General features: G+C 46.6%; 1 protein-coding gene across 1 annotated transcript in view; it reads left to right on the top strand.

Moving 5' to 3' along the window:
• Positions 1–12,615, top strand: part of LOC144175551 (2-Hydroxyacid oxidase 1-like) — a 30,239-nt gene extending 17,624 nt beyond the window's left edge. Inside the window, exons 5-7 of the mRNA XM_077704622.1 lie at positions 788–879; positions 5,346–5,504; positions 12,330–12,615. Coding sequence (XP_077560748.1) covers positions 788–879; positions 5,346–5,504; positions 12,330–12,458 — 380 coding nt within the window. The 3' untranslated portion in view covers positions 12,459–12,615. The remainder of the gene's footprint in view (positions 1–787; positions 880–5,345; positions 5,505–12,329) is intronic.
• The last annotated feature ends 1,671 nt before the right edge of the window (positions 12,616–14,286 follow it).

Genomic DNA, 14,286 nt, shown 5'->3' on the forward strand with positions numbered 1-14,286 from the left:
GCAAGAGGAGATATCCTGCATGAAATCTAGAGGTTCTATTTCGATATCAATAAATCGAGCTCCAAGAAGTATATCTGGCAGCCGCTGGACCTCAAAGCCTCTAGGGATGTGTGCATGGGGCCCATGGTAGTTCAAGTGGCGTAGCCTCCCGGTGTAAACCGACCTTCTCAGTTGAAGCCGCAGCAGAGTGATGAAAGCAGTGAGGATAATCGCTGTTATTATAAGGAAGACGGGCCGGCGGCCACGGACAACGATGATGCCGTTTGTGATGACCGGTCCCCAACAGTGATTTCCCTAAGGCAGAGACGGAAAATCGGAACATGCTAAGTTAGAGAGATAATTTTAAATGACACGGTACAGGTTGCACACTGGGCCTGGTCATACTGCTACATGCTCCTACAGTCAATGTAGGGTGGGTGCCACTGTACAGAATGAAGGTAATGGCCAACCGATAGTAAGGGTAAGGAATTTACAAGCAGAGCCCGCTAATGTAAAGCACAACGTTGTGCCATAACTCTTCTCCCATAGGTGCCTGCCGAGTTGTGCCCATGCACTCTACCGTGCGACACCACAATGTGTGTCGCACGGCACAAATTTCCAGCAGCTTTAGAAGTAGCAATATCTAATGCCAGTTTATCGCGAGCAAGCGCCCTTTAGTCGACCGCCTTAGCTGTCATGACTTTGTTGAATCATTCTGATTAGTTTTGCAGAAAATTAAAACGTGTTTATTATCACTTATGGTGTTCTCTGTTTTACGTTTAGTGTTCTTTATTTACATCCTTTTCAGCGGACGATGCAATCGAAGCTGTGAACCATGGTGCGTCGGCTATCATTGTGTCCAACCATGGCGGAAGGCGCATGGATGGAGTCGCTGCGACGGTATGCAATTATTACGGACTGTCTGCTTCCGGATTGGCAAGAGTGTTTGAAACAAAATGTTATCCGCGGTTTTCCTTATTCTCAAAGCTGGCCCCATGGAGGCATATGGGCTATAATGAGTATTTGCGCCTTTCATAACCCGATGTATTGCTTGCACAACTGAGCCTTTCAGCTGAAACTTTTTATAAGAGAAGATTTATATGGTGGTCACCATTTATGGTTAAACAGAATTCACCCCTTTTTTCCTCAGGTGATTGGGAGGACTTGCGATTTTAACCTAACGAACGCCGATGTCGGCGCCCGTGGAGCCAATTTTGCTTTTTTCATTCGATTTTGTTGTTTTGCGTTTGTCGCGACAGCGCGAGAGACAAATGGTTAATTTTTGTTTTTGCACTGCTTTTCATCCTGCTCTCTTCGAATACGCTTTTAACCAGGGTTTAAACTTGGTTTGGTACATACGATTCGTCCGTGAATTTTCAATCAAAATGGGCGAGACTTTTTTAGGTACATGCGCTTTGCTTTAAACTAACCAATATTATTTGGGGGCTTATTATTGTCTACATTCATTAATCATGCCACCAGTGGTAGCGCATTGGAAGTTGTTGAGTAAGTATGCTTCGCTGTTAAAGTCGGCATTGAGATAGGCACATGGATGGATGGAGTAAACTTTATTCAGGACGAGCTTTAGGTCGTCCTATATAAAGGCAATGAAATATAAATGAAACATAAAAAGGCGCATAAAAGTGGTAGGTTTTCCTTCCTCAAATACCATGCCGAACAAAAATTGCGGACGGAAATTTAGTCCGTACTCCCCCGAACCACAGGTTACTAGCCGCAGAATGAACACTTGCGCTGGTGGTTGCAGGGTTTGCTACTTCATTACAGACTGTACCATTACCAGCCGTACCCTTACACTGCTTGTCGTCACCGCCATCTAACGGGACGGCTGGTGCCTTTCTTTCTTTCCCCCTTATTGCAACCGGCATGAGCTTCAGTAAAAATCGTTAATTCTGTCTCCCCCTCATTCCCCTCATGCAGGGTCGTAACAAAATTTCTCACCCACGTAACGGCAGCGCCGATGAGGTAGTGCCCCCACCAGTGCCATGTCACTGGTAGGGTGCCATTAAGCGGACCGGTTTCCGCGGCTGACATCGCAGCCATTAATAAAGTACTTTTAAATGCTGGCAATATACATTAGATTCGAGCAAATAAAATCGCCAGAAATGAAACCTGGCAACACTTTTAACTGGCAGTCTGATTCTTTCGTGCGAGATGCAGCAGGCGCGCTTATTTGCACGGCGTATGCCACACCAGGCCTCTTTCCAACACTATTTGATCCGTGTGCTTTCTTAATAATAGCCTTCTATACAGGAGGAGTCTGCGAAACAGCTGAGATATCAGGCCCTGTATGACGTATTTATTTTGTCAATCTTTCGTACTTTCTTGGTTGCACATGAATGATGTGGAGGTTTCATTTTCCCAACGTAAACACATGTTCAGTGAACATAATCTATCAAGGTAACGTGTTTTTGTTCTTTGTTAAACACCACAGCATGGTTTTCATTATTTTCAGTAGCAATTCAGATGGGTGGCGTGCTGCCGAGGTTTCGAAGGTACCCTGCGTTTCTTGGATGCAAACCTTTTTGTGCTTGAGTCCGCGGTACAATGTATGCCATGGGGTCAGCTAACCAGATTTTTGTGTTCTCAGCCTTTGGTCCTGTATGGGAGCTTTTGGCAATTTGAAGACAGCGCCGGGTATTTTTCGCGATCTCTAAAGCAAAATAAAGCATATTTGTAAGGTATTTTAAACATGTGATTGGGGGGATATGCTTATTGCTATCCTAAAGCAGAATTATCAACTTTTTTTTTGTCTACCACAGGAAGTAGTAACAAACTTCGAGTTGGTTACGAACTGGTTTATCTGTTTGCGGGACGAGTTTCAGTTGAAGAGATAGTTTTCGGAGATAATTTGAGCAAGAAATATTGGCAGGAAATTTTTTTGGGTGTTAGCAAAAAAATTGAAATGTTTGCGGCGTTTTCAACGGGAAAACAGCTTGTTTTCTTACAGTGCCCAACACAAATTTCTACCTATTCGGTTCGTGTGTTTCTTCCATTGAGCAAGAAAACTCTGTTGAAATGTGAAAGTGATTTTCAATTAATATGTGATCACTAGACTTTATTAAACACGCAAATGGATCGGTTCAACTTACATTTCTGCCGCGAATGGATTCACTGCACTTTATGTGCCTGGTGAAGCATCCATACAGGGCAGGGACATCGATACGCATGTTTTGCGCCCCCCCCCCCCCCTCTCAGAAGAAACACCAAAGCTTGTCACATCAAACAAATTATTATATCTTATACACAATTTTATGACCCTGTTACGACGCAGACATTAAAACGCATGCAGTAGGCCACAACGTAAATATAATTTCTGACGCCTAAGGCATTTCAAGCGCTTGATATTTACCTGCAAAGTCAATCGTAACGTGAACGGGTGCTTAAACCACCGCAGTTTCACTTTTCCTTTAACATACAATGTTAGTTGAGAGATGTTTTTGCACAACAAAGTTGATTTATAAGAGACCTTTTTCATCCATAAAGGAGGGCTTGAAATCCGCAGGTGAACAAGCAAAGGAATAGTGGAACCAGTTGCGCCGTTATTAGCTGGTTAGTTGTCGGCATGGTGCGGAACCTACTACTGCGAAAACCAATATTTCGGAAGCTAAAAATTCAGCCTCCCCGAACGAAAACCACCATAACGAGGGCTTAAACGGAACTTTATATAGGTAAGGCCGCTATAATTCCAGCAGTCTCCACGCAGGAGAAACCGTAGTCGCTATTTAATGAATAAGTGGCAACCGTAGATTTAGAGCAGGCCATTGAACAAACCATTGAACAAATAAATGCGTATTTCAATAAAATTGAAAGAAAAAAGCTTTATAGCGGCATTGAAGAACGCCGTAATTATAGAAAAGACGAAATCAAAAGCTGTCGAATGAAGGTGCTTCAAGCTCAACCAAGCCAAAGCTAAAGAAAACGAAGTCTGCTGTCCCAGCAAATGGCTCGCAAGCCCCGCGATCACGAAGAATCGGAATTCCATAAACTGAATAGCATAGATAATGGCCAATAGATTAAGTTTGGAATGTCCCCTAAATTTAAGTTCAAATTGCTCGTTGGGCAAGCTGATGATAAGTTCTGCGTAATTTGCGCTTGCTTTTGCCGGCCTCCTACAATCGCAGATCTGTCAGGTATGACATCATAGGCTCTGTTGCGGGAAATGAGCTAGTGGTTCGCATGGCCATTCCGTTTGGTCCTAATTATATAGCTTATTTGAGCGAAGTTTACGTTAAACATGTTGTCAGCGTGATTGTAACCAGGCAATCTTTTGAATGAACAAAACTTGCATTTTGTCTTCATGGCACGTTTAAGGCGCCCTGAAAGCTTCAATGGTTTGAAACGATGTGTAGCTGTGCAATGCGGTTTTCTGATATAGGATTTGAACAACTCAATGGGGACCTTGACTTTAAACTTTGAGCTAATATTTCGAGCGCATATTAGAAACATTTGTGGTTGCCCCTGCAGGCTGGCCACCTTTTCCGTAGCAGGCGTCGAACAGGTGTGAAGGGAGCAAGGAGCCAGAGTAACCAGTATACTTAAAAATACCCTTAGTTAAAGGCTGGTTGCTCCACCAGAATTGCGTAATCATCCACCAGTGTGGAGTAGAAAGGACAAATATTTACTACAACAAAAGTTCTTACCAGCCCCACAAACCCGTATGAGTGAAAGTGACTCACCAATTGCGCTGCCTCCTGCATTTGACACAGCGTGTCACGAAGTGCCCTGCTTACGAGTTACACCATACCCTAGTACTTATGTCGAAGTAGCCTATTATATCCTTATATCTCCCACCTATTTATAAATTCCTAGCGCCATCATTGTATCAGCCCCATCATCTCGTTAGCTTCATCACGGCCGTTTATAGGTCAGCTGGTGGTTTCATCAAAACGCCATCGTTGTGCTCCTTACATACAGCAGCGCACGCTAGCGATAAATATTGGCGCACCTGCAATCACTTCTCATCACTTCTCACTGTGAAAGTGCATGCGGGTGCAGTAACCCTAACGTAAGCAAATACAAGGTTAATTGATCGTTTAGGCACGCTGTGCTATGCTACGGTACTGTGCAATAGTGAGCACAGTGCCACTGTGACGTACACCGCATTTTTTGCTTGAAAAATAGAGGTGAAAGCTGTGGAAGGCAGAAATGACACCGGTACGCGTCTGTGCTCCCAACGTTTTATGGCAGCATCATTATCTATGGAACCACTAGTGTTATCATTGGCTTGTGCACGCACTGTCTGAAGAGCAAACGCTGTGTTTACAATAACACGTAGCAAAGCAGCCTCACTAGGTTCTGGCACATTTTTAAACATCGCTCCATATTCGGTGGTGATGCTCACGCAGCTGGACGCCTTGCCGGATGTTCTGCGAGCGGTGGCCGGTCGCTGCGAAGTTTACTTGGACGGGGGCGTGAGGTCGGGTACAGACGTGGTCAAGGCGCTGTGCTTGGGCGCCAGGGCTGTGTTCATCGGTCACCCCGCTTTATACGGACTCGGATACAAGGTGCGTATACTGAAACGGCGATAGTTAACTGAGGAGTACAAAAAATCCGTACACAGTAAATATAATTGCGCCATTACACTGCAATTACCGCACTTAAACGGAAAAGTGGTCACGGCACTAATCTGCAGGGCCTATCTGACTTTTCCCTTTTTAATGTATTGAAAAAAATTGGCCGTGTATCTGTTCTTTTTGTTGCAAATGTCGACAAAATACTATAGTCTTTGCCGACATTTGCCAAGTAAATGCATCCCTTCGCTTCCGCGCTCACCTCTTCCGCCGCACTCCTCCCAAGGTAAACACCCTAAAGGTTCGCTCAAGTCAATTTAAGCATACCGCGTTCCACTGCTCCACGCCGGGTGCCTCACGGCCAGTGCTGTCGTGCGGCAGAGACGCGCGTGAATCGAGGCACCCTACTTCAAAGTTTATAAATCCACGTTTCCCTACTCCACGTGCGCTCCAAGCAGAACGTAGAACCTTTCTCGTGGAACCTTTCGTAAGTGTTGCCGCGTGATTTCTTCAAATGCCACCAGAATCTGCAGCGGCGCCGGCGACAGCAGGCGACGGAGTCAGTTCAAACATCTATGAATCAAGCATCTATGAATTATTTTTCTATAAAAAAACGCTGTACATATCACTTATGCATTATTTGCACTCCTAAATTTGTGTAATGTCTTGTTCTTGTTGAACAATGTTGACAACTATGAACATTAACACCGGACGTAGACGTTTAGATTTGGCTGTGAGTATATCAGCCCATTGCGCAGATTTTGTTTCACTTTGGCCGGGGGGCTGAATCCAGTCACAGACCGACAGGCAAACATACAGACCGACAGACAGACAGACAGACAGACAGACAGACAGACAGACAGACAGACAGACAGACAGACAGACAGACAGACAGACAGACAGACAGACAGACAGACAGACAGACAGACAGACAGGCAGGCAAACAGACAGACAGACAGGCAAACAGACAGACCAAGGTTTCTGGGTTTAAGAAGCCTAAGAAATACTATCGCCTTTAAAAATCCAACTAAAGGCCACCACTCCGCATTCCGTGCGTTCATAGTCTGGGGATGTAGGCTCATTATGTTTACCTAGGTGCACAGCATGGTGTGTGCATATCGCACCTTAGGTTGTGAACTTGGAAACACAAACGTTGTGTGCATCTTGTTCATACCCTAACAAAAAATTGAAGATCCTCGAGCCCAGAGATTCTTCATATTGCAATGAGGTAAAGCAGAGTGATTGTGGGGCTTAAAGGAGCCACGAAGAGAAAATAAAAATGTGTTTATTCGCAAGATTAGGTGTTTCATATTACTCCAAGCGCTTTCACGGAAGCAAGTGATGCTTTTTTTCACTAAGAAATAACGCAATTTGGGCCACAATTTTAAATCTCCGCTAAATTGCACATTTCATGACGTGAACAATGGCGTAATACGAGCCGGTCCATGAAACAGATAGTTAGTATGTCGACTCCATATAGCACCCACACGCGGGAGTCAGACAGGAACCGGAACTCGTGCCGAAACCGAGACGGCGGCCCTTTTAAAAATTCTAGTAAAACCTAGTGCACCCGCAGCCCTAGTCATGAAATCGCCTGATCCGGAGAACAAAACTCTCGCCGAGGAGCTCGGGCTTGCATTTAACAACCTCACACCACTTGACGCTCAATGCTTCTAAGTGCACGAGCGGCAGGAGTTGTGGGATACGCGGATGGATCGGAAAGTGACCATTCCGCGATAGCCACAACACACGAACGCCCAACCGTCGGCACCGCTGCCTCGTCAGCCCCGTCGCGACGGACGAATACAGACTGTTACGTATGTGCCATACTTTTATTACGGTTAATAATAGTTCGATTTCAGTAGCAGTATCACTTATGCCAGTTGGCCGGTGTCGTGTATGGAAAGCCGTTCGCACGAGCTCTCTGCTCCGACCAGAAAGATACGAGCGTCAATGCGCGGTGTGTACGGTATGTTTTTTCCAAGCTCAGAGCGCTTTGACGGCGACTTCACGAAGTCGGCGACGAGCGCCAGCATGCCCCAGGAGTGAGCTAACGTAAGGGTCCCTGCCGTAATCACTTCGTCGGAAATGAAGCGAGCACACTCGTACTTCCTTTAGCTCTTTTTCTCCTCAGTTTCCAAATTTTACAAAACGTATCCACTTGCTTCGCCGAGGTTCGTCGTTGGGCAGCACATGAAAGGAGTTTTCTTCACCGGCGGGGATGTCGCACTCCCTCGACAATTTTCCCGTACTACACGGTCGTTTCCAAACGCAGCAAGGAAATTTCATTGTAAAGTACTCGAACAAACTGAAGTTTTCAGTGGTTGTAAACTGGAAACGAGCTCGTAACGACAGCATCAAGTCAACACCATTCCGAACCTTCTGCGACGACTGGCACTATCTCGTCGCTGCTTGCTGTTCCTTACTCCCCTCGTTTCTATTACATGCGAATGCGTTTATTAGTCGGGGGTTGTCATGCGTTGGCCGGCGTCCGCGCGCAGGTGTTATCTCTCCGCGCCCTAGCAACAGCTGTGGCGCGCCTAGTAACCGGAGCAGGTGGTAGCTCGGGCGGGAGTTGTGGAGGGCAAGGGGAGAGGAGGAGCGCGCTCGGCGTGTGAGGGCGCTCGCATCGCGGAGCTCGGGCGGAGAGAGAGAGAGCTCGCGCGCGGGCTGGCGTGTTTCCGCGTACCCCTCTACGCTCGCTACGCTCGGAAATCTATATAAATGCAGTGGAGCGCGCGCCTCTATCTGTGACTGACTGGTGCCTTGATAGCAGCGCAATCATCGGTGCACCCAATGCATTCGCATTTCCGCACGATCCCCTTCGGGGAGGTGGGGGGACTTTTTTTTTACCTTTGCTGGTTGGCGATATGACGGCCAACCTCCTGTCAAGGGATTTAAGTACCAAGCAAGGTCGCGGCTGTACATGCACTCTTAGGCAAAAAGGACTAAAATAGGGACTAAAATACAGCCGTTAGTCTTCGCGGGCGACCGTTCATCTTCAAAGGGAGTATCTGCGGCAGAGTACGTGCCGTGTGCATAAATTCGGACTAACTGTTCGTCCCCGCCGATCTATAAGGAGTAACGGGAAGACGAAACGCATGCAGTTAGTCTCTTTGCTGCGTCGTTAATCCCCTTTCGCGCATATGTCTGCGAACAGTTTTATATTTCCAAAACACAAGGCATTGCAGTGACTGGGTGCTTTAGATGGTGCCACGGGAGAAAATATTGATGTTAGTTATAAGAAAATCGCCTAGGGTTAGTAGAGCGGCGGGTAATGGCAAGGAGCGGCGAAGCGCGATTGTCATACGCTTCTCGGCGAGGTTATGTTGATACGCTGTGTTGCATACGATTCGTGCGAGATAATAACGGCCAATGAAAGCTTTCAAGCGCCTTAACAGTAACTCAAAAATTAGTGACAGTAGCAAAAGTGGATTCCTGAGCGTAATGAATATGTATATGTTTAACAGAGTAGAAAAAACGCATATTGCTGATGACAACTGCAAAACAAAAATGCTCGCTACAGGTAAGCGTCTCGAAGTTATCTTTTACACTCGGTACATAATTGCCTTGGGCACCAAAGCTATGACAATGCTGCAACTGCTGTAAAACCCGCTTGCATTTCGCGGTCGCAATCGTCTAGCGACGCGAATTTGGAGAATTCAGGCTAAGCAACACCAAATTCGCTTTCGCCGATGCAGGAAAATATGGCATGTTTCCTTATTCTGACACTCACACAGACGACACCATTCACATACGTTACATAGAGCACTTAACATATGTATCGAACACTAAGAAAGCACTTAGCTTGCGCTAATCTGTGCGGAAACAAATGAGTCGTCCGATCGCCCAGCTACCTATCTCAACTAGGCGACGACGAGTTGATTGTTATTTACGAAAAAAACTATGGTTGTGAGGCTCTACTTCGAATCGAACTGAGCAATAGTCCCTAAACCTAGCAAACCGCTAAGCGCAAGGCGCAAAACGCGGTCACGTTCGCTTGCACAGATAGAAATTCGGGCACCAGTTGCAATGGATCTGTTGCGTTATGCACAGAACTACACCCTGTACACTTGGATATTATCTGCCGCAGGAACCATCCGGCGGCGTGGTCTAGCGGATAGCGCGTCGGGTTCCTCGTGTAGAATTCCGGGCGTCGGGGGTTCGATCCCTACCGGTGCTGGCGTTTTTTTCTTTTTTCTGCACTCTACGCAGTTCGTCCTTGGGGAGTATCGGAACGGACCATCCGGGTGGGGGACTAACCGTTCGTCCCCTCGCAGTTAGTCCCCAAAGGGACTAATGATTGTGGCAGAGGCCGTTAGTCCCCGAAAGGACGAACTTTTAGTCCTTTTTGCCAAAGAGTGTGCTGGAACGGTTCGTTGGCCCCGAAGAGCCTCGAACACGAAAATTCGTCTGCGCGACGGCGAGATGTCGAGCTCGGCCGGCGGTATTTTTGTGCGCATTGGCGTACACGTTTGCGTGTTTGTTCGGAACTTCAACCGTTTCATTTACCGTTCTTAGTGTCATGAAAGGAATGTGCAGTACGCTTAACGGGCATATAGCTCACAATGCAAACTGGTAAGGCCTGCCTAACTTGCGCTTGCTTTTGCCGGCCTCCGCCAATCGCAGAGCGTTCTAGTGTGACATCATAGGTTCTGTTGCGGGAAATGAGCTGGTGGGTGGCATGGTCATTCCCTTTTTTCCTAATTATGTAGCTTATTTGAGCGAACTTTCTGTTAAAAGTGGTGTCAGTATGTTTCTATCGAGGCAATCTTTCGAATGAACTAAACTTGTGTTTTCTCTTCATGGCTGCTTTAATGCGCCTGGGCTATGAGGTGCACCGTAGTGGAGGGCTCTGGATTATTTGCCAACCCGTGGATGCTTAAGGCGTGCTAAAATCTCGGCACGCGGATATTTCCGCTTTTTGTTTTCACCAGAAAAGCAGCCGACGTGGCCTCGATGTATTTTGCGTCCTTGGGCTCAGCAGCGCAATGCCTTAGACACTGAGCCACCGTGGCGGGTAGGGTAAATCACAGTCTTCAAAATGAGTTAGGTTTTGTTAGTTAGGCTGCATAGCAACGGAATAACTTATTTAAAGTTATTAGCATTGATATTCATGCATAATACCGAAAATCACTATGTCTAACACAATAGTGATTATTGGTATCTATTGGCAAGTGTCGTACCTCTCTCGATAGGTTGTTGCTGACTGCTCATGAACTTACCATCCAAGTTTGCACGGATACAAAATATTCAATTGAAACATTTTACTTGCAAATAGAAAATACAGAACACAGTCATTTTAAAAGCATCAGAAAATGCACTATTTAAAACAAGCTTCATCGTCTTGATCAAATCAAGAAAACAAGGCAGTGATGTTATCAAACTATTTAGGGAGAAGTAAATAGCTGTCAGAAACCATGTTTCAGCAATATGCTACAGGTCAAATGACCGTTTCGGGTTTACCAGTCGTCATAGTTGCGCGCTCGGGTAAATGTTGTTCCAGTGAATTCTTACATTTTTTTGTGCAATTCGGTGGAAGGCAGTGATTTGCCGTCAGTCGCGGGCCCCCTGCGGGTGTTGCACGCTTCGATATTGATGTTTTCTAGATATTGTTTAGGGTTGGTTAAGGAAATTTACTTTTAGTAATGAGGAAAACAATTGGGCCCAATTTACTAGGAATACCACTTAATGTGGCGCCCTGGTCAGAAAGCTTAGAGACCCCTGATCTCTTACAATGCGTGAAGTTTAACCTAAAATTATAGTCTAGTCTAGGGTGTAATACGTACGTATTTGGATATACAATGGTGACATGGATGAAAACAGGTTTTATAGGCAGTTAACAGCACCATGTGGCTTATGCATTTAGAAAAAAGGGTCAGCCAGATATTGCAAAAATTTTGGAACAGAAATGCAAAGCTGCCATTCACCAGACGAGCTTGGAATTGAAGGGGTTTACACCAATCTGGGGTAATCGTTATTCTGTAAGAACACATCACGATACGACCTCGGGTTGTTTACAGGATCCATAATCCTACCTGCAATTACACATGTTTGTAATGGGCAGGCAGAAAAACGTTTTCGATTTCACTGTCAGTTCAGTACTAAGTGGATCGATGTTAACGTTGCATCACTGAAGAATCACCTTAGTCGGAAAGGCTTGGTTAACTTATTAATCCATCATCTGGACTGCAACGAGCCAAGCATGATACTAAACACACTGAAAAATTGCCATGCGTGCTGTCGTGCGTATGCGCAAATAGGGAAGTGTATACGTAGTTCAGCTTGTATAAAATATAAAGTTTCGTTAAATGCTTGCAGGAGTTTGTACAAGAGGAAATATTAGCGCACCGTCTCGTTGTTAAGCATGGTGTGGAAGAAAGGGGTGTTTTCTGGCTTTCGGGAAATAGCGGTGCAGTAGGTGCCTGTAACAAGCACTCTGCCGCACAACGCTTTCGTCACTGTGGTGGCAGAACTGGTGAAATGCTGTTTTTAAGCTTTGAAAATACAACCAAGGACCAATGTGCACCAATGTGAATGGCCAGCGTCCCTCTCCTGGCCTTGTTATAAACGCAGCGGTCAGAGCATAAATATTACACTAAATATGAGTGTCTTCAACGAAGCCATTCTTGACACACACGCTAAGCCATTTCACCGAGCTGCTCCAGGTCACAGCACGCCAGCTTCCAATTTCAGACAAACCGACTGCGCGCAACCTGGGGCCGTAGATATCTAGGGGCCGTAGACTGCGCGCAACCTAGGCATGACTTACTGACTGGAATTATTTTTTTTAGTTCGAATTCTGGGCGTGTTTTGCAGGGCGAAACTGGAGTCCTGGAGGTTCTGGAAGGTATCAGAAGAGAACTGGACAAATGCCTTGCACTTCTCGGTAAGAACCCAAGGAGCTTGCTTTGTTTCCCGGTTTCCAACCAAGATAAGCCTAATTAATGTCTGAAGTGGGGCCAGTTGGTTCATTATGAACTGAAGCAAAACAGCGCGAAAAAACGAAGGACGAGGGAGAACACACACACGAGCGCTGACAACAACTGAGCATGTTTATTGCAAACGCAAATATATACGCTATACAAACAGAGATACAAAAAACAACCACAAGATATGCAAACAGCGTAAGCATTTTTTCGCCGCGCCCGAACTAATCACACCACTCTGGGTACTGCTTCATCCTTTCAAATACATCATCTCTTTTGCAGTTAAGGTGACCGACGGCTTGCTGACGCACTTATCCCCTCTCTCGGCGATTTGGAATGCTTCAACGATTTCCCGCGTGATTTGGTCCTTGTGCTTCTTGATGAGGTCGCATCTTTCGAGAAAAGGCCAACAATCTTTGCAAGATGCGCAGTGGGTGGCATGGTTGCTGCCTGTGCGATTTTTGACTGTATTAGCGTGTTCTCTTAATCGGTCGTTTACGCATCTTCCTGTCTGTCCGATGAACGAGCGACCGCAGGAAAGTGGAATGTCATACACCACCGCGGTGTCGCACTCCCGATAGCGCTTGTCATGCTTCTTACGGCACGGTTGGGCCCTTGGCGCGTCACTATTCACTCGGCGGCACATACCGTTCAACTTGGTCCTCGCCGAAAAAACTACCCTCACATCAGCTCGGTTTCCCACCTGTTTTAGCCTATGGGAAACCCCGTGCACATAAGGAATGACAGCTATTTTCTTCTTCTCCTGGTCACTTGTCGTTTTTTTTCGTTTTTCCCTTTAGTTCGGACACCAACCTTTCGGCAACGGCCCCCAGAAATTCGTTTGGGAAACCCGAAGCAGTCAGCCGGCTCACCTGGGCTTCAAAGCTTGCGGAAGCTTGATGGTGGCAGGAACGAACCAAAGCGCTCCTCAGTGCCGTCATCGCGATCCCTCGCTTTACTATTTTAGAGTGTGCTGACGAAAATGGGAGGATGCCCTTCCGGGATCGTGGCTCGTACCTCCAACAGACGTGGTCTGCCGAAAAAACGAGAACGGCCTTCGTCAGCATGCTGGAATTTTACTTACGGTCCACGATCGTGAAGTTTGGGGATGAGGTGTACATCCAAAAGGATGGGGTGTGCATAGGATCATGCCTCGCCCCGGCACTAAGCAACCTACTGCTAGCACGTTTCGACAGGAGACTAGCGGAGGCCCTGGAAATCTCGGGTGTTGTGAAAGTGTTCCGCTTCGTGGACGATTTTTTGGTAGTGTTCGAGCGAGCAGGCGACATGGAAGCACAGGAGGAGAGGATCTTCCAGCTGTTCACTTCAGCACTACAGGTGTTCACCCTAACGAAGGAGCTACCTGAGGAGGGTCGCATTCGATTTCTGCACCTCAGTCTCGTTTTTTCGGCAGACCACGTCTGTTGGAGGTACGAGCCACGATCCCGGAAGGGCATCCTCCCATTTTTGTCAGCACACTCTAAAATAGTAAAGCGAGGGATCGCGATGACGGCACTGAGGAGCGCTTTGGTTCGTTCCTGCCACCACCAAGCTTCCGCAAGCTTTGAAGCCCAGGTGAGCCGGCTGACTGCTTCGGGTTTCCCAAACGAATTTCTGGGGGCCGTTGCCGAAAGGTTGGTGGCCGAACTAAAGGGAAAAAAGAAAAAAACGACAAGTGACCAGGAGAAGAAGAAAATAGCTGTCATTCCTTATGTGCACGGGGTTTCCCATAGGCTAAAACAGGTGGGAAACCGAGCTGATGTGAGGGTAGTTTTTTCGGCGAGGACCAAGTTGAACGGTATGTGCCGCCGAGTGAATAGTGACGCGCCAAGGGCCCAACCGTGCCG

The sequence above is a fragment of the Haemaphysalis longicornis genome, unplaced genomic scaffold, assembly GCF_048455015.1.
Source record: "Haemaphysalis longicornis isolate Haplotype H1 unplaced genomic scaffold, Haemaphysalis longicornis Haplotype H1 scaffold_3, whole genome shotgun sequence".
Classification (NCBI taxonomy): domain Eukaryota; kingdom Metazoa; phylum Arthropoda; class Arachnida; order Ixodida; family Ixodidae; genus Haemaphysalis; species Haemaphysalis longicornis.